The sequence below is a fragment of the Misgurnus anguillicaudatus genome, chromosome 10, assembly GCF_027580225.2.
Source record: "Misgurnus anguillicaudatus chromosome 10, ASM2758022v2, whole genome shotgun sequence".
NCBI lineage: Eukaryota > Metazoa > Chordata > Actinopteri > Cypriniformes > Cobitidae > Misgurnus > Misgurnus anguillicaudatus.
The window spans coordinates 29,028,066-29,052,656 of NC_073346.2; the positions used below are offsets into that span (position 1 = coordinate 29,028,066).

Here is a 24,591-nt window from a genome sequence, read left to right on the forward strand (position 1 = left end):
TCTCCAGTAGCCTCCACTCGTATCCCCTCTTGAGCAAATGCCAGCTGGGCTCTACAGGTGGCAAGCAGCTTCAATAAAATGTAAGATGTATTTGGTCAGGTTGTTTTAAAGTCAATAAAAAATAAAAAATTTGTTATTATGATACAATAAGATTATTATTGATTTTATTTTTTTTAATTGTAATTACATTCATTTGAGCAATTTGCTTATCCACACAATAACTAACACAACAACTAATGTAACCCTTACAAGCTAAGCTATTAACTCTTTACCACCCTCAATTGAATTAAATGTGTACATGATTTTAACCCCTGACTATTTCAGAGTTAAATTTATATTGTATTTATAAATACCTCCTTATAAATATATGTATATCCATATACATAATATAGGAATTGTGTCTCTTAATATAGGCGTTTTTGAAGCAGGATTCTGTACAAGGTTAGGCTTTTTAGTTTCAAAATAATCAACTGTTTTAACATTTTGGAGACGTAAGCAGGCGTACACCTGAAACACAAAGCAGGTTGAAAGGTAAAATATTTAACAGTATTTAAAGAGATACGGGCTTCTCCATGTAAACAAGACAGAAATATACATTTCTAAAGTGTTTATTTAAATATTTTTTATATTTATAAAGTGCAAATTAAGCACATTTGATAATAAGGAAGTGCTCTTATTCTACATCCACCCCTAAATCGACATAATGGTACAGCCCAAACCGAAGGCCGAGATGGGCCGATCTTCAGCTCGCAATGAGCAGCGTGCCATCATCACATCACCTCACAGAGCGGCAGAGGGGAGCGACTGCGTCCGCTGATAGTCACGAAGTTTATTTACACTCACCGGGACCAACATACCGGATTTCTTGATTGGACTTTGATGTCGGGATATACATGCGTCTATCTCATACTTAACATTGTTTTTATAAAATCTTCCGTCTGATTGTTTCGGGGATTTTTGTCGTGCCTCAAGTGGAAACGGGGATCGGTCTCGTGTGCCTTTGGACACCGGAACGATCAGAGGAAGTTTCCGTGTCTCAGTGAAGGAATGAATACATGTCTAGCGAGGAAAATCCGCATGATTTAACGCAACACATGGAAAGCAAAGATATTGACACACAGCTGGGGATGAATCAGGTGACACCATCGGAAGCACGTAAGTCTATTTAACTAGTTTATTATTTAAATATTGTCCAGTAATCTCTGCACCTCAATATGATTAGCAATAAGGTAAGATAGAAATCCATAAACCTTTCATCTTATTAATACGCTGAATATATAATACAAGAACAATATTAAACCTGCAGCATGTAAGGTTAACTTTTACAAGATACTAAGGAATTAATGCAGTCTTTGTTTAGTTCTTAATAATCACCCCCAAAAATCTGATTTTGTGCATAGGGGTAACTTAATTCATTCCCTTATGAAAATCCCTCAGTTAGTATCAGATATCATTTGTTTCATACGAGTATTTTAATTTTTATTTGACGAGACCACCTAATATTCTCCATTACTGGTTTGTTATGTCGTCATCATATCCAGGGCATGACGTGTTGGGGGGCCTGACGTGACGTGTTGAATCATCAGGTATTCACGCGGGAATTACGCAATGCGTGCTGGATGAATGGACAGTGCATCAGATATTTGTTTACCCTGGTCGCGGGTTTACGCAATGGTTTAATGTAATTGAACAGACTTGCATAAAAACTGATGCTGTTTTATAGTGCCGCCTCTTTCTGTGCCTCGCTCATGCTCTTTGCAACCTGTAGCATAAAATAAAAAAAAGATGATAAAAATCGAAACCCATTGATCCAAGCGACTGATCAAGTACTTGAAACTAAAGAAAACAAACAAGTTTTTTATCAGTGACTAAACCTAATAAGTAAAACCATATGCTGTTCACTGTTCTACTACCGTAGGGAATAAAAGCAAGATGTTATCTTATCTGAGACCTGTGTTTTAAGGTTTTCTTCTAAACTCAGAAACTGGACTGAAGTGTCATTATTGGCATGATGTGAAATGCATTCATTTGGTGTGAAACTGCAGAAAGAGCAGCCATTGACTTACATGGTCATGAAGATTTTTCCAAACTGATCCTTATCCCAACTGAATTTATGTGGTAAATAATTCCACCCACCCTTAACACTGAATTTTAGCAGTTCCCTTGTTTATTGCCCTGCTGAATATCTTGTATGCAGCTTCATGCTGTTGCAGATGAAGATGGTGATCATATTGTGCATTGGTGATCTAATCCAGTGTATAAGAATTCCTAGAAATTTTCACAAATTGGTCGTCTATTGCATATTTCATTACTTATCTCTCTGTGAGAAGCATTGTCTTAAATCTGTTCCATTTATGCTTTAAGTGCAAAAATAGGTTCATACTCAACTTACTTGTTTGTCAATTGTCTACATTTTTATAAGAATGCCCTTTGATGTGGTGCTCACTTTCGAGACTTATGCTTTTTCTATTTCAATGGGCTTTTTTTGTTAGATAGTGGAACAAGATGCTGCTGTGTTTTTGTTGTTGTGTCCTTTACATTGAGGACTTCATTTACTGTTTCCTGTTACATATTAACTTTCTTTTAAACCATCAAAGAAGAGTCCCATTTGTGGCTTTAGTCTGATTAATTACCTTTCATTGTCCTACCATCTTGGGGACCATCCACACAGACGCTTTTAGCTGTACATGTACAAATCTTGTATTGGATTTGTATCGGCCATTTGGAAATCTGTTTTTTTAAAACCGCGGGTCCCACAGTAAATAAATTTGAGATCGACACCCGTGCGTATTTGTGTGTACAGTCAGACAATCCGTATATTTTAGCCCTTTCACACGCAGATAACAGAAAAAATTTGAAAAATGTATAACAGGGTTCCCACGGATCCTTGAAAGTTTGTGAATCTGGGTGAAAAAATCCAAGGCTTTGGTAAGTTTTTGAAAGTATACAAACATAGATACAGGTCATTGAAAGTGCTTGAATCTATTTTATGCAAAAAGTTTTCTGGAAAAAAAATCCATATTATTCCCCGTGTAGTGTAGAATAATATCATAAAAATTCTAGAATCTAGACTTTTTAAGCACACGTGCTAAACTGTTGCTAAAATGCTTATATCTTCTGTATGCGAATGTTGATTCATACCAAAATGCTTTTTTGCATAGTTGTGTTAGACACATGAAAAAGTCTCGGGTTATGTATTTAACTGTTGTTCCCTGAGAAGGGAACGAGACTCTTCGTCTCCCTTGCCTTACTTCCTGCGTCCCTGTAACGCCGTCTTTGGCACTATACTTCCTGGCTTCCGCGTCACCCTGTCTTTGTCGTTAAGCCTCACCATTGGTTGAATTTGATATACACATTCAGACGCACTTACCCTTGGAGGCGTCCCCAAAGTGTCACAGCAGTGTCACAGCAGTGACGCAGCGCGAGTTCCCTCGAAAAAGGGTACTGTAACAATGTATTTTTAAAGGTAACCTTGCTCTCACTTGAAATGTGTCCCCACATTTAGTACTTGAATTTGAGGGTTTTGGACCTGGAAAGTCCTTGAAAGGTCCTTGAAATTGAAGTTTACTAAGGTATGAGAACCCTGGTATAAGTTTACTTATCATCTGCTATTTCTCTTAAGAGAAGCCCCGCACATGCATTTATTTTCTGATCTTATCAAAAACGTATTCACTCGACTGAGATAAAATACAATGTGAAGCCCACAACATGAATAGGAGCTGAGGTGTTTTAAGTTGTATGAGGTCTGCTCTGTGGCGTTCTGCCTTGTCAGGAATTTTGAAGAGCATCTTCTAATCTCTCTTTTCTTTAGATCTGCATTCAGCTATGAGTGTCGCTCGGTTCCCCTTCCGCCTTTCATTTTACACCCCCAGCTGTCGGCACTGTTTGGTGCTCCCTCACTATTGTCCCACTCTGCTAAACTTAGAATCTGTCTGCATTGTGATGATTCATTAAAGTTCATTTTGCTCAATGAATCTGAATCAAACACTCATTAGTTGCTGTTTTAATAGTCGTTACACCTGTTTAGTTTTTTTGCATGCTACAGATACAGAATTGGTGTGAAACACAGTTTCAAAGAGCTAACACTTCTGTATATGATAAATCTGCCTAGTTTATATGTTACCCTCCACTAAATCAGGACAAATCATTATTTTTGTGGCTAAAAAGTGTAGTAATGTTGTCCATCAATGTTTTATTAGATTTAATAGCTCTGTTGTCTCTTCTTCTAGATAAGTTCAAAGAGGTGTACTGTTCAGGTTCAATAAAACATTAAACATGTATTGTTTGTCAGGGTCTGAGAGTGCCTTTGTTCTCATTGTGGAGACTTTGCCAGTTTAGTGTGATCAATAAATGTTGGCCATAAATGGGTTTGGTAGTAAATGGGTATCCATTTTAAATTCAAGTTGAAACTCAGTGATAACTTAAAAGCCAGTTTCTGTTTGTGTAATATGTAATGATGACCCCCCCCCCAACACATAGTCATGCACACATCTCTGTCACACCCGTAAAACTGTATCGTTAAGTTCCAAAGCCCTGTACCAATGAGCCGTTATGTAAATGTGCCTTTTTGGGATGACAACATTATTGGCTTGTAAGATAGCTTTGGGGAGGAGACCGAGACCTTGCAAAAGTTGAAGTCTGCCAAAAAGACAAGTTCAGCAATCAGCACAGTTTTTGACCTTTGGAGTATGCAAATTTGAAAATAACCTTTAAATGAGTACTAATAGCCTGGAGAAGTGTGTTTAATTGGTGTAAAACAATCAAATGATTCACATTTATGGACCCAAACCGCAAGCTTTAGCACTCATGTGCACCAGTGATAACTAAAACAGCCTGAGGAATGGATGCGCTTCTCCAGTACATCAAATCTGCCCTAGAAAGTTTATCTCTGGAGTAATTAATTGTCAGACCCAGAAACTGGAAAAAAAATGAAGCAAAGATATTTTCAAGGCCACATGTGTTTTTTGCATTGGGACTGCTAAACCCCTGGTAATTGTTCATTTCATTTACATAATCTCAGCTGCCAAAAAATATCAAATAAGCTTTACTGAATGTTTGCTTCTTACAATGCCTATAAAAGTTTGCATTTAAAAAGGATTTGGTAAATCCCCTGTGTACCAGTGGAAATCCTATTCCACTCCATAACAGTACACATTTTGGAAAAGCTTAACATTTATGCAGATTTGGACAAAATAATGTTTAAATTGCTTGTTGAAATAAGGACAGAGGTCAAGCTACCTTATTACGAACCATAATTTGACAGACTATGGTGTGTTTTCTGGTGTGGCCACGGAGTGCTAAGAATGTTAAACATTCCTCAGTGAATGTGTGTCCTCTGTTTAGCTGAGTGAGTGAGTGAGCGACAGAGAGATGAAGGAATAGAGAGAGAGCAGAGAGGGAAGGAACTGTGTGACGAAATTCCAGGCTCATGCCTGCATATACAGATTGAATCACGTCAGGTCTGCTTTCCCATGTAGCACCCAGATGGTGTAAATCACAGGCCTGCCCTGAAACAAGAAGAGCTTGCTGGTTTCTCACATTGAATAAAGGCGTCAAACTGTACTAAAATATGAAATTCCTTGAATACATTGGGATCGTTACATTTGTTAAATTTTAATGGAACATGATAGCTGATCTGCTTTTGGCAGTTACGTGTGGTGTGCAAAAATCATCCTTTTTTCAGCATTATATAAACTAAAATGTTGTGCACCTACGACCTCCAGTGAACTGTGTCCTAATAAGAAGTTAAACTTAAAGGTATAGCAGAAGATTTTCTTTTTCCGGGTGGATCATCAAGACTATTGGTCATCCCGGTTATCAATCATTCTGGTGATATGTTGTCCCTAGGTTCGCTTTCTCCAAATGCGCACTTTCAGGTGTATATGTGTGGTAGTCTACGGTTTACACCATTTTTTGAACTCGCGTTCTCACCTTGTTTTTTCAAAATGTCTGAGGGTCGCAAGAGAAAGAGTGTCTACGAATTGTATGACAAGAAGAGAAGAGAGAGTGTTTTTGGGAGAATATGTCACAAAAAGTCGAGGTTGGGCTTCCCACGCAAAGTTTCTACTTGACAGGTAAAGTTTGGCATGCTATTTGGAAAAATCCATTAAAAAATTTGATGTAAGCTATGATTAGCGATGCTAGCCCTGGCACAAGTCACGAACCGCGCAGACACGTAAACATGCCGACATCAACTTGTAAACAGAGCGAAGAGAAGAACTAGGCTCCTGCATGCTCTCTCTTGTGCACGGGTTCAATAGGCGTTCCCTCTCTGGAGCAGGTAGAGTGTTGCGCATATGCATTTTTTTTTAAAGTGGAGGGGCGGTTCTTTTCAAAAATTCGGGAAAAGCTTCCGCTATACCTTTAATATCCTTGCACTCTCAAAACATTAAATTCATTTTAGTTATGTTAAGAGCTTTTAAGATGTTTAGATATGAAGCTAAACACAAATATGATGAAATTTGCATCACATGCACTTTACACTGAACCATGCATACATGTAAAAACTGAACTATACTTCAGGCATAACAATCAGATTTGTGCGAGGAGCATGTATGTTATGTCTTACTGTGCATTCACACCAAATTTTTTGAAAATTTTGAGTTTACTCGCTTTATTCACAAATAAAATTCTAGTCATCCGAGACATTCATGCGGAAATTTGCATCATGGGAGGGGCTTCTGTGACTATACTCGCTTCCTGTAATCACGTCACTACTAGAGCAAGCTTCTGGTTGGTTAACGTGGTGCGAATATCCGCCAAAGTTCAGATTTTTCAACTTGCGCGTTTTCCCCGGCAACACTCAATTTGCATGGAACCACACCAGTTGTGACGCGCCATTCGCTCTTATGCTGCGTTTACACCAACCGCGGTAGAGGCGTGAAGCGCGAGTGATTTCAATGTTAAGTCAATGTGAAGACGTGTTGACGCGCGCCAGGAGGTCCCGCGGTGCGGAAGACTCGTTTCTGCCTCATTCGCGCGTGGAGCTCGCGTGAAAGGCGTGAATTGAGCGTTGTGCGCGGTACGCGCGAATGGTGCTTTTGTGCATTTTGCAGTTCACGCGAATTTGTGGCTGACGCCCGAGTTGAAAAATTTGAACTTTGGCGGAATTTCGCGACGCGTTAAACAATCAGGAGCCTGCCTGCTGCTGTGGTGGCAGCCCCGCCCAGAGTCACTCACTCAACCAACGCTTGATATTGTCTGTAAGCAGTCACCCGGAGCTATACGACACAAGTTCTTATTTCTATAGAGAAAACAGGAATAAAAAGGACCTTGCTAGGAAGAGTGTCAGTAAGGACTTTGGGCAACCTGGTAATGCAGGGTTTACACCAAACGCGTTTTGGGCGTCAAAATCGCGTCTACCGCGCCTAGTTTGCCGCGTGAACACTGTGAATCCATTCGCGCGTGTAGAGCGGAGTAGACGCGCGGAAAAAGCAAGCATTTGACGCGCGTCCTAGGCAAAATCCACTTCTTGTGGGAGGGGCAACTGCTGTGCGAGTGTCTGTTTGACTGATGTTGATTGTGCATTTATCAAGAGAGTTAGTTTGTATTGGGTAACCTTACTATAGGGGGGAAATAAACGGCGCGGGTCGATAAACGTCACGTGACTCAAAAGTGAAGTGTGTATTACAACTTACCAGGTTGCCCAAAGTCCTTGCTGACACTCTTCCAAGCGAGGTCCTTTTTATTCCTGTCTCCTAATAGAAATAACAACTTGTGTCATATAGCTCCAAGTGACTGCTTGAGGGCGGGGCTGCCACCACAGCAGCAGGCAGGCTCCTGATTGGTTAACGCGGCGCGAAATTCCGCCAAAGTTCAAATTTTTCAACTCAGGCGTCAGCCGCAAATTCGCGTAAAACGCAAAATGCACAATAGCACCATTTGCGCGTACCGCGCACAACGCTCAATTCGCGCCTTTCGCGCGAGCTTCACGCGCGAATGAGGCGGAAACGCGTCTTCCGCTCCGTGCCGAACGCCTCTTCCGCGCCGCGGGACCTCCTGACGCGCGTCAACGCGTCTGCACATTGACTTAACATTGAAATCACTCGCGCTTCACGCCTCTACCGCGGTTGGTGTAAACGCACCATAAGTTGTAATACACACTTCGCTTTTGAGTCACGTGAAGTTTATCGCCCCATTTATTTTCCCCCTATAGTAAGGTTACCAAATACAAACTGGTAACTCTTTTGATAAATGCACAATCAACATCAGTCATCTTGCAAACAGACAACCGCATAGCACTTGACCCTCCCACAAGAAGCGGAGTTTGCCTCTAACGCGCGTCAAATGCTTGCTTTTTCCGCGCGTCTACTCCGCTCTACACGCGCGTATGCATCCAAATTGTTCAAGGGGCAAACCACACGCAGTAGACGCGTGATGCATGAAACGCGGTTGGTGTAAACTCAGCATTACCGTGCCAGAGGATGCCTATTCGCATCTTTGCATTGACTTGACATGTAAATCACTTGCACAGTAAAAATTTTGTCTAGGTAGTCACCATACTAGGTTTTAAAACATAACGTTATTATCTTTCTAAAACACTTTTGAAATACCTGAGCTACATTCTTTGTCATACAGTATCATCTTTTTTAGGTGGTGTAAAGTTCAAACCTGGAAATGTAATTAGGGACTTCACTTTCCCTTATTTTGCAGTCTTGATGTGTCGTGTCCTAACTTTAGTCTGTATAAGCTGTACTCCACTTTAGACTTCCTATGTGTTGTCAAAGGCAGGATTTACAGTCTGTTTCCCATGAGAGGACTGGAAAGAGTTGATCATATCATAAAATACACAGACTGTAATGACAGTCAGCTGATCTGTTCTGTAATGTCAAAGCCAGTCTGACCCAAATGTCACCGAGTTTCAAGTGGATGTTTTGTATTTACTTTCATTTTTATAGGCTTTATTGGCCCTTTTGTTATAGCATCTGTGGTATATCAGGCCCTATTTAAATATTTGTTTCCATTAGGGCTGTGTGATGTGTATCAAATAAATATCATCGCTATCATGCACCGTTGCAAACGCACGCATATCCCAAGTTCCCAAGAAACATCCAGATACTATATTTGATATCGTCATTAGGGGTGTCACGATCCTCCAAATCCTTGATTCGATTACATTTTTGATCCTAAGGTCACGATTCAATTCGATTCTTGATTTTTACATTTTTTTAAAGACAAAAAAATGCTATGCCATTATTATTTATTATTATTTTATAGTTTCACATTAACATCCACATTGCCTGCTTTTCCTCCCATGGGGGTTTGTGGGCTTCACTACGCGAGAAAGCTTGTAGAGAGAGGACTCCTTCTTGCACACACATGGACTTAATGCGCGCGTCTTGGACTCCTAGCATCTGAAATAAATCTAGTGCGTCATAAGCAGCTGCGCTTCTTTGTCTCACGTGCACGCGCTCTCACATCTGTCCGAAGTCTAAACATAAACTAAAGGAGTAATTCTTACATATTTGTTCAGTTTTATGCATTTCATGCAAGCTGAAGCAAACTATCCCTTTTGTTTAAAATATGACCAGCTGCATCTTGGCGCCTCTCTCACTCTCGTGCACGTGCAGAGAGCTGCGCTCTGTCCAAAGTCAGATCACTAGGTAGTAATCCTGTTTATGATATGCATTTCAAGAAGTTGTAGCAATACATCCCTCGTGTTTAAAATATAAATCTCTAAGTTTTTTTCCCTGTGACATGGGGGCGTGGCAGCATCGACGATCCCAATTTTTAATTCGAAGTTCGAGGGTGTGACTTAATTTAGATCGATTTCGATTTAAAATCGAAATCGTGACACCCTTAATCGTCATCGACCTAAAACTTTGATCATACGTTACTTTTTAAAGTACTAAAATTAAATTGCTTTATATCACAAACCATTGTGATATGCTATAGGTGCACTCACTACCCACTGTGCCTTGATTCTACTTTAATTTAAGTTTTCCAAGCCTTGACAAATATTTCAAATATTTCAAACAGTTCAAAAGTTGATAAGTTTCAGAAAGGCAAACAAATGATGCATTTAGCCTAGACTCTTACAGGGATGGTCAACAGAGATTACTCAGCCATTTAGAATACGTCGCTGACGTAACAACCTCAGATTGGTATTTTGTTACGCTTCGTCTTTTGACCAGCACATTGCTCGCATTAGCTAGATACAGATCAGAACAGTGCAATCAAAACAATGTGGTCATATGACCTGTCTCTGGTCTTAACCAAAATAGTCACCACATGTTAAACAAAAATTGTAACAATTGGTGTGTTATTTTAAGCCTCATGCCTAATTTGCTGTATAACAGTTTGCTTATGTTTAATTTGCGAATGATTTTCTTGGCTCTGGTTCTCTCTTGCTGTCCTGGACATGGTAGGAGTGAGTTCACATTGTGTAAGTGCTCCAGCTCTCAGGTTGGGTCTACATGTGAAACCCATAATTAGGCTTTTGCTGCTGGGATATCCACAGTTGTTGGGTGGGGTTGGAAACTCAGAATTTCACAGAATCTATTTTAAATTGAGATATTTACGTCATGTACATGCTGGTTAACCTGTTGAAGGTTTTAGGTTTGCGTGCATTTTTATATGAGGAATTCTGACAGTCCTAAAATTAAGAGTTGATTTATACTTACATTGGCTGTTACTCATATCTTTATAGCTGGCTGATATAATTTAATGAAATTGTTCCAATTATTATACAGTTTATTTACATAAGAATAAATATAACTGCTTTCATTTTGAAGAAAGAGTATTCATTACATTTGATGAAGACTTGAGATATATTTGTGGTCTTTAAAAATAAATCTCAGAAATATTTTAATGCAGGTTACAGTTTAATCTAATAATCTAATATGTTGATTTGTGGTGCATGCTGAAAAATTGATTGTTGGTGTAAAGAAACTCTTGTTTACTTGAATGAGAGAAGTCTTCGAATATTTAACACATTGCATGAGTCCCCAGGAAAGCCTGCTGGCATGGTGATAAAGCAGAAAGTTATGAATGGCATCTGTCACTTCACGTTATCTATGACTTTCATCTTTGTGAAGGACTTGACACATAGGAGACCTTGTCTCTTTCTCTTAAGCCCGGAATACACTGCAAAATTTTTGCACTCCTATACGATCATTACCATATTGCACTGTGCGTCGTGGATCGAGTACTCGAACGTTGCATTGATGATCGACCGACCTATGACATCAGTAACGTTACCACGCATGATTCAGTCAGTCATAGTCAGTCATATTTATTTATAAAGCACATTTAAAAACAACAGCTGTTGGCCAAAGTGCTGTACAGAATGTAGACATAGAGCAAATACAAACAGATTAAAAAACATAGAGATTAAAAAACAAACAGATTAGTCCGCGCACCAACTTGCCGATCCACGCAATGCACGGCAACCCGACGATCCTGTGAAGCTGACCACACCTCACATCACTGAGACAATCTGGTTTAAGAGGATGCCGTGATTTTCGGAAATACAGTCAGTCAGTTAAATTAAGTTTTATTTGAGTGTTTTTAATAAAAATATTTTTATTTTCACCATGACGTGTACGCCTGGCCCCTATGATTGCCCCAGTTAATCGAGTACTCGTTCTTTAGACCTAGTATGGATTAATCGAAATAAAAAATGAGAAATGCACATCCCTTGTTTAAACTTGGGGTACGACAAGCATGACGGCTGCGTCACATGTTAGCGCAACGTCCCCAGCATGCGCTAGTGGTAAAAAAATACCAGTGCGCAGGTCGTAATAAACACACTGGGCGTTGATCATGCTGAATTTCTGACACTGTTGGAAAACTATTGTAGGCTATCTTTGGACGCAAGTCCGGGAAAATGGCCGTCTTTGAACCTTTCTCACTGAACAACATCGGACCACCGATAAAGAGCCACGGTCACAGAAATCGCAACGATTGTTTCACGATGGCAATCTTTCATCTGGGACAGCCAAAAATCATGCAGTGTATCCCGGGCTTTATTTTAAAGATCTTTTTTTGGAAGAAAACTGATTGTGGCCACAGAGTAGACCTTCTCCTATCAAAGCCCACACTTACATCTTATCTTATTGTGGTTGTGGTTTGAATGGGACCATGACTTGTGAATAATACATTATTGTCATTTATTTGGCAGATTCTATAGATAACTTTTTTTGAATGCCTGTTCTGTCCAAAAGGGAATTATAACCAGAATATATTACATTACATTAAATGATGCTATTATATTGTGTGAAAATAATCTTACTACGTATTCAATATATGTACATTCAAGCTGTGATTAAATAGGTTTTCATTTTTTATTAGCTATTTCTCTAACAAAGTTTAACAGCGAGAAGACATTACAGCACCCTCACAGTCTCTGGGTGGGGGGTGGGTGTCGAGGATGAGGTAATTCATTAGGCTTCCAATGAGATCCAGATTCATTCTTAACCCCCTCCCGTCTTCCGATCTTTGATTTCACGGACACTGCTTGCTTCCGGCTCCCTGTTCCCTCTTATTTCCATTTTTGAAAAACATTTCCCAAGCTTTTTACCCGTAAGGATCAGTGCTGTATTGTTGGCAGTAGTCTCTATTTAAACCGTTTTCTGTGATTTGCCTGTTTTAGGGCAGAGGCTTGTTTGTGACCAATTCTTAACCCTTTAGAACCTGAAGCAAAAATAGGTTGTTTTCACAGTTCATTATGCAAGGTCTTGAAAACATAGTTATGTATATTATATTGCATTTCGGTCAAGAGATCCTCCTTAAATTTATACATTGCACCTTTAAAGTGAGAAAAATTAAGTTAATTTTTTAGGTTTTAACAATTGAAGTAATTCAACTTTCACTTTTTACAATGGTGTCCTAATGCTTTTTACCTCAGCATATATAATACACTGCATTGCATAATTTGTCTCTGAACAGCATGCTGGTAGTGAGCGGGATGAGTCAAAAATTCACCTCAACCACACCTACAGGTTAAAGGATGCGTAAGCCATTCTGGATATTTTGCCAGACTTTGTCACCGGAATAGACACACCCAAAAATGATTGACAGGCAGAACGTTTTCTGAATCTGATCACAGTCCATGTCACCACATTTTGTTCTCTAGTGCTGTCAAAAACAGAGGCATGTTTATCAATGAGATCTGTCAGATAAAGCGAGTCTTTTGCCTTTAAAATGGCTTGTGGCAAGTTGAATTGCAAGTTCAAACTTCCAAGTATTAGTCAGTCTAAAACTCACAAACTTCCCTCATTCAGTGCCATAGCACCCTGTCTTTTTCTGCCATGTAAACAGTCCACCATTCATGCTTTTTTGTTTGGAGGGCTCTTCCGCCTCATAGAAGCTGAATAGGCATGTGAAGGTGCAGACAGCACAGCCGGTCCTCTCTGTCAAAGCAGGATGTTTTCATATTGGTTAGACTGAGCTGATTTCTTATCTGTAACGCATGTATTTTGATATACATGGTCTGTTTAAGTGTGTAAGTGAATCATTCTGTAATGTTGGCCAAAACCAAATCGGACTCTAACCCAGTTTATTCTCTTATCAGTATAAAACTAGGTGATCAGCTGACTTACCTCCTGCTTGTGCACCCTGGCATGGCATGACATTATGGATTTGAACTTAACTTTTCAAAAACATTTTTTTCTGGCTAAGGGCTTCAGAAACAATAAAAAAATCATATAGGTTTCAAAAGACGTAAGGATGAATAAATGCATACTTTCTTGTGAACTGTTCCTCCAGTATTTAGACTAAAGTTGAGATTTTAATCATTCGAGCAGTTATTTTCTCTCCACAAGGAAGTTTCTTGACCTGTATTAGTCTGTTATTAAAGTTCATTCCAGCTTACTCCAACTTTATGGCCTTTGTTGACTTAAGCATGAAAATGAAACTGGAAGATCACCCCATCTGCTGAATCCTCACTTTAGCAGGATTGATTTAGGTGTCAAGATAAATCAATTAATCTGAATCAAACATAGTCTGGATTTGATTTCTGTTGCATGTAACCGCTTTATGATCACATATGTAGCTGGTTAAGTTAAAGGGACCTTTCACTTTTTTTTAAATATGCTCATTTTCCAGCTCCACTAGAGTTAAATATTTGATTTTTACCATTTTGGAATTCATTCAGCTGATCTCCGGGTTTGGCGGTACCACTTTTAGCTTAGCTTAGCATAATCCATTGAATCTGATTAGACCATTAGCATCGCGCTAAAAATAACTAAAGCGTTTTAATATTTTTCCTATTTAAAACTTGACTCTTCTGTAGTGACATCGTGTACCAAGACCGACGAAAGGGAACACACTTGAATGTTTACCTCAGTTTTGGAATGAGGATGGACTGGTCTTTGTCTCTCTGTCTGTAGTAATTATTTTTTCCCCTCTATCCTAGATCCTTCAGCTGTTTCGGAGGCTGATCCCAGTGACCCCAACACTGAACAAGTGACACCCTCGAAAGCTGATTCGGGTCTTGAAGCCAGCACACCTACAAAGATGGACTCCACAAGGAAGTCAACTACCCCAACACAGTCAGATGTAATTCCAAAGTCCTCTGCAACACCCACTCCAAAATCTACTAGTAGCCCTCAACACAAAAAAGGTGTGTAGCACGAAGACTTGAGGATTAGCCACCACTTATTTGATTCAAACAGTTTAAATATCAGGCAGTTCAGCCTAGATTAACATCCCTACTGAAAAATCCAGCTAAAACCAGCATAAGCTGGTGAGCTGGTTTTAGCTGGTATTGCTGGTGTAGCAAGTTGGTCTAGCTGTGTTTTGGTCACTTTTTAAGCTGGACTTTGCTGGTCAGGCTGGAAGGCCAGCTGATCCACCAGCTTGAACAGCTTTGCCAGGCTGGGAGGACCAGCTTAGACCAGCTACTGCCACCTAAAACTAGCTACCAATTTATGCTGGTCTTTGCTGGATTTTTTAGTAGGAATGGTAGACCATTGTGGCAAATGGTTTTGGTTTACTAGATCTTAACATGTTCTAGCACAGAACATGAACCACCTTGACCCACTTAAGCGCCAGTTTTACTTTTCTACAAAAAAACAAAACAATTAGAAGATCCCATGGGAGTCGCTCAGAAATCAACAGGAAAGCTAACAGGAAAATAGTTTTTTAAGAGCATTTGTTTATTGGCCCATGTTCGGCTTTTATAAAAGTCTTAATGCATAACTTTACCCATTCAGTGAGGTAAATATTTGATGATAAACTTGATTTGTGGAGGCTGGATGCAGGCCGCTCCTAATCAACTTTGGGCATTAGCTAAGGTGAGGCAATGACTGGGCATTACATTTCACCAAGCTGTGCCAGCTGGCAGGATTTGACTGTACTTGTTGGTTTTTGTCACGTTTGTAATATAATTATTTCGCTTGTGTGCACATGTAGATACGTGATAATTGAAGAGTTGTTTGGGATTTGAGGAAGGGGATTTCTTTGCCTATTTTTTTGTTACAGCTATGTTGACTATCTGAAAATGTGCTTTGTTGTTAATTTAGTGAATTAATTACTACTGAGAAAAAGCTATTTTATCACTCTCAGACTAGCCATTTGTACTGAATGTTATTGCATCAGATACTGTGTAATCCGACCCAAATTAAGCCTTGTTTATACTTGTTTACAACACGAGTTGCAGCAAACAAGCAGTAATGTGACCACAGACGATCAAAAAGTGTACTTTGTAGGTGTGAGGAAAAATTTGCCGTTTTGGGGTGTGTCCTTTTAAATGAGCCTGTGAAATGCAAGCAGTGATCTTCATAATGGTGGTTTGTTAAAATTGGAACTCAATTGTGCTGTCAATTATCTCTCTCTCTCTCTCTCTCTCTCTCTCTCTCTCTCTCTCTCTCTCTCTCTCTCTCTCTCTCTCTCTCTCTCTCTCTGCCCTTAATGGCAGTGTTGGATTTCAATGACCTATTTTTTCACATGTTTGCAGAGAATGGTTTACCAAAACTTAGTTACTGGGTTGTTCTTTTACATTTACTTTCACATACTATTTTATCATTGTTGTGTTTTTATTAAAAAATAATTATTAATAATGAACTACAAATTAAAGATCCATTGTAATGTAAGGGGGAAAAACGAAGGTCTTTCAGGGTGAACCATGATGACACATGAGCCTGCCTTCCTTAAAAAAATACGCAACACTGATTTTTGGTCAAACTTTCCACAATTTAACAAACCCAGATATATACAGATAGCTTAAAGAAATCAGACTTCCCAGTGCTAATGTAATGCCAATAGTCAATCGTTAAGTTGGCATGCTTGTATATTTTACAAAGAACAATTCCCGCACACTATCTGCTTGCTGAAAATTTTTTTTTTAATGAAAGTTGCGTTGCAACGTTTCGATCAACTGATCTTCATCAGGGGCACATTCAATCTCACAACGATGCACAACTTTGTGTGAGATTGAACGTGCCCCTGATGAAGATCAGTTGATCGAAACGTTGCAATGCAACTTTCATAAAAAAAAAAAAAATTCAGCAAGCAGATAGTGTGCGGGAATTGTTCTTTGTATTTTGAGACTTTTTGTCATCTTATCCTACGCACCTATCTATTGACTTCAGGTGTGCGACGCTAATTAGTTTGAATGCTTGTATATTTTATCATTTCATAATTCAGTCTCAGACTTGATGGCACTTGTAAGTTATTGAATTGTGTTATATAGTTGTGCACATTTCACCTCCTATTCTTATAAAATACATTACTGCTGTCAACCAGAGGTCGAACTGAACCTCTTGTAAACTGTACGCTCTGTTCACAGCACTTTATTTTCCATCCATCCTGGACCACGGCTGCCAAAATAATGTCAATATATGATAGAGTATAAAGACAAGACCTGCAGGAAGGGCAGGAGTTTAGTTGTGTACCAGACATTGACTCACACTGTATGGTGTTTGAATGATGAATCATGTCTGTGGTTTTTTACCTGACAGACATGTTGTATATTGCTAAAAAATAAAATGTAGCAGTGCCCGAAAATAGTCCCCTGCTATTGAAAGTAACCAAGGGGGCTATTTTCAGTCAGTGCGTAATATCACTACGACTACGCCTGCTGCAGTCATGTTACGACCGCAAAGTCCTTGATTATTATGCCATTTTGAGAGTATAGTCCTAGCCATATCTGCCTAGAAAATCACAACTTTTAATTTTCCGTCGGTTTTAGTATACGATGTAACTACAGAAGAGTCAAGTTTTAATAGGAGAAATATCGAAACTCTTCGGTTATTTTTTTGCGCAATGCTAATGGTCTAATCAGATTTAATGGCTTGTGCTAAGCTATGTTAAAAGTGCTAGCGCCAGACCTGGAGATCAGCTGAATGGATTCCAAAACAATAAGAATCAAATGTTTAACTCTAGGGGAGATGGAAAATGAGCATATTTTCAAAAAAGTGGAGTGTCCCTTTAAAGGTTATCATACCTCCAAAATCTCATACCGGCCCATGCCTAGAGTACATATTTGGTCAAAGTGGAGCACAGGTCATGAAGAGGAACACTGCTGTGACCTTATGATCAATAATAATGAGCTTCCTTAGATAAGAGAGGCATTAGATCAAAGTGATGCAAGACTTTGGTTCATCAAAGGCCATAGACACTGCAAAGCTACACTGCAATAACTGGAATTTTAGTCAGAAAATCTTGTTTCTTGAAAATACATTTTGTTTGTCATTATGAAATATAAATTCACATTAGACTAGAAAAGGCAATTTCTAGTTCAATGATATGCTCACACAACAATCGCTGCAAAAGATGCTTTCCAACAGGTGTTTTAGCATTCGTTGTAAACTTGTGGACCTATTTTTCAAAACGCCTCAAACCCGTATATTCTTCCGTTCCGTTGAGAGCTTGAATAATAGACACTCCAGCCCAGTTGTTGGCGATATACCACCTTTGCCAATTGCAAGAATACAAACAACGTTCCCGGCGCGGAGTAATACCGTACCTCACAGCACATCTAATACAAGTCAGTGGAACTACGATAAAACCTGTTGGAAAGCATCTTTGGCTGCGATTTTTGTGTGAGCATATCAGTGAACACCCCTGACCACTCGGTGAGTTTCACGTCTTTGTAAACAAAAGTTAAATGCATTTTAGGAAGGATTGTTCCAGTGCACCTATGCAGCCATTGTAGAGGTGGGGGCTGATACAACAAACACCCGAAAATTCTCAGGCCAGCATCATATGTCCAAATTTCAGTCAAAACCTTTCTATTTCATCATAAACAATCTGAAAACAGGGCTTTAAGTGTAAAATACCGAACTTGTCCTTTAACAAAATGAGATGCATAACACGAGAGATATAAGAGGAAAGGTAATGTCGACTACAGTGGACAAAAATAATTTGCTGGGTCAGATATTTATTTTTAGAGCTTTGGGAGATGGTGAGGCCACATCTGTGCACCTGTATGCTGTCTCGAAACACTTTATATTTCCTTTTCTGGGTCGGTCTGCTGCTTTTTCTGCCTGTTAGATGACTCATCAATGGGAACACGGGCCACTCATCGAAGCTGGCCGACAAGTTTCTGCACTTCAGTTTCCTGAGCTCTAAAAATGGATTAGTCAAAGTGGAGCACAGGTCATGAAGAGGAACACGGCTGTGATCTTATGACCATTAATAATGAGCTTCCTTAGATAAGAGAGGCAATAGATAAAAATAATGCTATTTTCTGGTTGATAAAAATCAGTTTAAGGAATAAACGTGTGAACAGATGAATTTGGCTTTATGCATGAATAATCTTTTAGCTGCCTAAGAACATGTACCACCATATTATAATTTATATATTTGGCATACTTTTATGATAAGTGACATACGGTACATTCATCACAGAGACGTTCCATCTGGAGCAAGTTGGGATTTGTGATCTTGTACTAAGGTGCAATAATGATTGCTTACAATGTCTTGTCTTTTATTTATATATTCATTTACTTCAGTTATTCCAGGCTCCCCACAGTCTGTTATCTGTCTACATTTACATTACATAAATGCATTTGATGGATGCTTTTATCCAAAGCAATTCGCAAGATATGGATTTATTAGTTGGTTTGATCGCTGGGGATCAACAGTGTGGCTATTTTAAAGTTTAAGCCAATTTTAATATAACATTGTCTCTCTCTTTAGATGGACTGAAGTTGGACGAGAGGCAGAAACTAGCAAAGGAAAGGAGGGAAGAGAGGACCAAATATCTCGGTAAGTCAACACATGGCAGGCAGTAAGACAGCACCCCCTGCTGTTTGAGGGGTCTATGCACAAAGACAATATGATGTACAACAATGTCGATATGTGTTTTTCGAACTTTCAGTGCAGAAAATCTGTAAAGAATTATTTTATCTCTTTGCTTCATACTAACTAATGTGAATGCGGTTTGCATGTTTTTGCTTTGTTTATTTTTTATGTATTATTCTTTCATTTAATATGATTGTATTTTTTTTTGTTCACTGCATGTACATTTGAAGAAAAAAAAAGAAAAACATTAATAGCTTCTGTATGCATAGAGCAACTAACATATGCATTAAATATTTTTTGTTGCAATGTATCTCAACTAAAATACACGACAAGAAGCATCAAAATCACCTCTGGATGCTTCTTGACTGTTTGAGATGAAGCACCATGTGTAACCGTGCTTATAATGGCTGCTAAAGATGCTGTGCTCTGCTTTGCATGATTGACAGATGTTTGTCTTTCTCAATTTCCGTCCCCAGAACAGCAAAGCCAGATTCAAGGTAAGACACTCCCTCGTCTCTGGTGGTGTTGGGACTGATACGCTTTTGTTTTTTTATCATTTTCTCTACCAGTTTCTTTTTCCCTTGTAGAGCTGCTGTCTGTTTCCTCACTCTCATTTTCATAATCAGTCATAGCTTGTCAAGTGTCTGAATAAATCTGGAAAAGAAATTCACACTTTTCTACTGGAAAATCAAGCTTAAAGGAATTCTTCATCCAATTGAAATTTGAATATATTATTAAATTGTGTCACCTATGTAGTAGAACTGTGTAGTTATTTTAGAAATTGGTGCCTTCTAGGCCGAGAAAAGTCAGAAAATGTGGTTTTTTGCTCATGTGGATGAAAAACACCAAGTCCCAAAATGCATTGCTTCGCTGCTCTACGAGGCCACTCCCTAGTCACGCCTACCGGTTCGAGACGGCAGGAGGGAGGGAGGGAGATTCAACTCGGCTAAATACAACTTTTACAGACACGTCTGCAATGATTTAGTTGATATATTATTATAAATACTACCTTTTCCACATTGAAATGATGATACGTTGCGTTGTAATGGGATGTTCAACCAAAACCGGGAAAGGACAAGCAGTAAGTTTTCATCATTTGCCACGGTGTAAACAATGCAGTAAGGGCTGGCGCAAAATGCGGCAGCGGCATCTCGCAACGGCACTTCCGGCGGCATCTCCAGCAGCCAGGGACTTTTTTCCGGCACCAGCCAGTACAGCGTCATCTCGTGTCATCTTGTAGCGGCATCTTGAGCAGCCAGAGGCTTTTTTGTAGCAGCCGTGTCTGTTTGTAGCAACTTTTGCTCGCCAGTTACATAAATCAATGTAATATTTCACTTTAAAACTACATTTAAAAACAAAATAATATTATATACTGCCATTTGTAAGCATTTATCATGAAATTGTTAATATATTGTAGGATTTTGTAGCGGCATCTCGGGCATTCAGGGACTTTATCCGGCTGGCTGCTATAGGGGCATTTCGAGCAGCCAGTGACTTTAACCGGCCGCTTACTCTACAGGGGCATCTCGGGCAGTCAGTGACTTTAAGCAGCCGCTTACTCTACAGGGGCATCTCAGAGCGGCATCACGGGCAGTCAGTGACTTTAACCGGCCGCTTACTCTACAAGCGCAAAATGCGGCAGCGGCATCCCGCAGCGGCACTTCCGGCGTCAACTCCAGCAGCCAGTGACGTTCTCCGGCATTTCGCAGCGGCATCTCGCGCAGCCAGAGAATTTCTTTCGCAGTGTGGCTGTTGGTAGCAACTTCCGCGGGCCAATTACATAATTTCACTTTAAAACTACATTTGAACTTTCATTTTATCATGAAATTTGTTAATATAGTAGTAGTATTAATCTCCAGCAGCCATGGACTTTTATCCGGCAGTCCGTGACTTTTTCCAGCAGATGTCGCTCTCTCTGTCTGTGTGTGTATATATATATATATATATATATATATATATATATATATATATATATATATATATATATATATATATATATATATATATATATATATATATATATATATATATATATATATATATATATATATATATATGGATATGCAACATAATGAAACGTTTTTATAGTAAAAATTAAAGGATTGCAGTAATGAAGACACCCTTCAGCTCTTGCTGTTGTTCACTGTTTATTAAATAAGGTTTAATTTGTAGCCTAATTGTGTACAAAATATAAAGCATGTATAAAGCATGAATCGCTGCTCATCAATTCTGGCAAAAATATGTAGTTCCTTTAATCTACAAGTTCACAGCATAACTTTTCAAAGTCCTTTCATTTTCTTAAAGACAAACGTAAAAAGTTTGGCTGGAGAACTTTTATTCATCCTTCCAGCTGAGCAGCTTGGGTGATCGAAAGGATGTCTGCCAGCCAGGGATCGGGTAGAAAAGAATATCGGTGGGTAGGGGAGATGATGAGAGGAGCATTGGCCAAATAGGGAGACAGTTGATAGACACTTATAAAAGGAAATGTTTTAATGCGAAAGGCAAACGAACCCGACACTCCAATGCAATGCAAATGCAATGCTACACTGCTTAACCATAAACAACAAAATATAACAAATAAATATAATTAAATGTGTTTTATTAAAAATGTATCTATTTCACTTTGCGGTTGTAGCCTACTGGGCCTGGCCCATTTTAACTTAAAAAAAATGTTTAAAAAGGTGGGTCAGCTGGACTTTCGGGGCCTGTGGGCCGAACAATTATGTTTTGTTGCATCAAATCAGCATATAATTATTAAAAATATAAGAAAACAGCCAAATGCGTACATTATTTTGTGTCCCAAGCGAACAACCAAAAAGTGGGCCAATTCATGCCAAACTGCACAACCTATGTGCGCCACGTGTGGTCGCATCCGCTCCCAAAATCGAATTGGCGCGAGCTCAAAATATATTTGGAAGCCTACAAGGGCATCTCGTGCGGCTTCTCGAGTAGCCAGTGACTTTAGCAACCGGCCGCTTGACTCTATAGGGGCATCTCGGAGCGGCATCTCGGGCAGTCAGTGACTTTAACTAGCCGCTTACTCTAGGGCATTTCAGAGCGGCATCTCGGGCAGTCAGTGACTTTAACCGGCCGCTTACTCTATAGGGGCATGTCGGGCAGTCAATGACTTTAACCGGCCGCTACAGCGGCATCTTAAGCAGCCAGGGACTTTAACCGGCCGATTTAACTCTACAGGGGCATCTCGCAGCGGCATCTCGAGCAGCCAGGGATATCAGCCGTTACTGTTAGCAATATACAATATTATATATTGTCATTTGTAAGCATTCATTATGAAATTTGTAAGTGAGTTTCTGTTGCCTGTACATCAGAGAAAGTTAGCGCTGCAGATGTATGCGCTACGCGCGTGTGTGCTGAATTACTACACTTTCTGATTCAATCAATCACAGTTAGTTGCAGACTAAATCAAACTTATAAATCACATGCTTTAATAAATGCTATAACATATGAATATAAGCTGTTATTCGGTTAATATGAGTAGCAGGCCTAAGTTAATATGAATCCGAGCTGGATATCCAGCAGCCAGATAACTTCGCAGCCGTGGCTGTTTAGCAACTGTCGCCGCTCGCCGGCCTAAAACATTCTGTTGCTGCACTACATCAGAGAAAGTTATTCTGTTTTGTGCATTGATATACAGGCTGCATGCTGCACTATCATGCCTCGAGATTTACTGTTTAGTATATTGGTGCTGCTCCCAAATGTAAATGTTAGGAGCATCAGCAAAATTTTGGATCATCCATTGAAAATTATAAGAGCACGCTAACTTCATCATCCTGAAGATTAAAAGCTTGAACATTCAAATTTGATCTTAAATTATTTTTATGTACTTAAAATGTGTAGATTCATGGGGCCCTAAAAATGTTTTAACTTTTATTTTAAATGATGATTTAAATCATTGTTTTAAATTCAGTTTTTATTTTCACAAATTCCATTATTCTGTTTTAGTTTGTTTTTTTAATTTCTAGATTCAGAATTTTAACTTTTAATTTTACTTATTGGTTAATTACATTTCACGTCTCAAACGGCATGTTTAATAAACTGAATTCATAATAATATTTTTTTAAATAATCAAATAAAAAATATATTATACAAAAACATTATTTTTTAAGTGTTGCATAACAAAACTAAATTAAAAATGAAAGTACAAATCTTTTGAGGGTTATGAAATAAATGAATATAATTTAATATCACTATTTTTAATATTTTAAAAATACATTTTACTAATATATATATATATTCAACCTCATTACGTTTACAGACATTTATTTTAAGGGTTTGTCAGTGTGTTTTTGACGATCGCATTTCTGAAACAGCACGAAACTGAGTCATCCGTGTAAAGTATTATTGGTCTCTGTCATTGTTCCACAGTAGGCTTATATGTGATTGTTTCGTAAAGAAATTAAAACAGGTGGCACCACAAAAAATATTTGCATTACCACAAAGGCTTCCAAAATTTGGGCTCGCGCCGATTCGATTTTGGGGGCGGATGCGACCACACATGGCACGCGTGGATTGTGCAATTTGGCGTGGATTGGCCCACTTTTTGGTTGTTCGCTTGGGACACAGAATAACCCATGTGCGCATTTGGCTGTTTCTTATATTTTTAATATTTATATGTTGATTTGATGTAGTGAAGTGTGGTTGTTCGGCCTGCAGGTTTTGGGGGTTTGGCTGGCCCATTTTTCAGGCTGCAACCGCAAAGTGAAGTAGAGACATTTTTAATAAAACACATTTAATTATATTTATTTGTTATATTTTATTATTTATAATTAAACAGTGTAACATTGCATTAACATTACATTAGAATGTCAGGTTCATTTGCATTTCGCATTAAAACATTTTTGCATCATCTCCCCTACCCACCGATATTCTTTTCTACCCGATCCCTGGCTGGCAGACATCCTTATGATCACCCAAGCTGCTCAGCTGGAAGGATGAATAAAAGTTCTCCAGCCAAACTTTTTACGTTTGTCTTTAAGAAAATGAAAGGACTTTGAAAAGTTATGCTGTGAACTTGTAGATTAAAGGAACTACATATTTTTGCCAGAATTGATGAGCAGCGATTCATGCTTTATACATGCTTTATATTTTGTACACAATTAGGCTACAAATTAAACCTTATTTAATAAACAGTGAACAACAGCAAGAGCTGAAGGGTGTCTTCATTACTGCAATCCTTTAATTTGTACTATAAAAACGTTTCATTATGTTGCATATCCATATCCATATCCATATCCATATCCATATATATATATATATATATATATATATATATATATATATATATTTATATATATATATATATATATATATATTATATATATATATATATATATATATATATATATATATATATATATATATATATATATATATATATATATA

At 38.7% G+C, this 24,591-nt stretch overlaps 1 protein-coding gene across 3 annotated transcripts in view; it reads left to right on the plus strand.

Moving 5' to 3' along the window:
• Positions 1 to 755: 755 nt before the first annotated feature.
• map7d1a (MAP7 domain containing 1a) overlaps positions 756 to 24,591 on the plus strand; it is a 50,177-nt gene continuing 26,341 nt past the window's right edge. For 2 of the 3 annotated variants that reach the window (XM_055210665.2, XM_073872308.1), the window contains exons 1-4: positions 756 to 1,155; positions 14,357 to 14,563; positions 19,084 to 19,152; positions 19,665 to 19,685. In XM_055210665.2, the coding sequence (XP_055066640.2) occupies positions 1,056 to 1,155; positions 14,357 to 14,563; positions 19,084 to 19,152; positions 19,665 to 19,685 (397 nt within the window). In that variant the 5' untranslated portion in view covers positions 756 to 1,055. The remainder of the gene's footprint in view (positions 1,156 to 14,356; positions 14,564 to 19,083; positions 19,153 to 19,664; positions 19,686 to 24,591) is intronic. The other variant, XM_055210666.2, reaches the window with a different exon arrangement.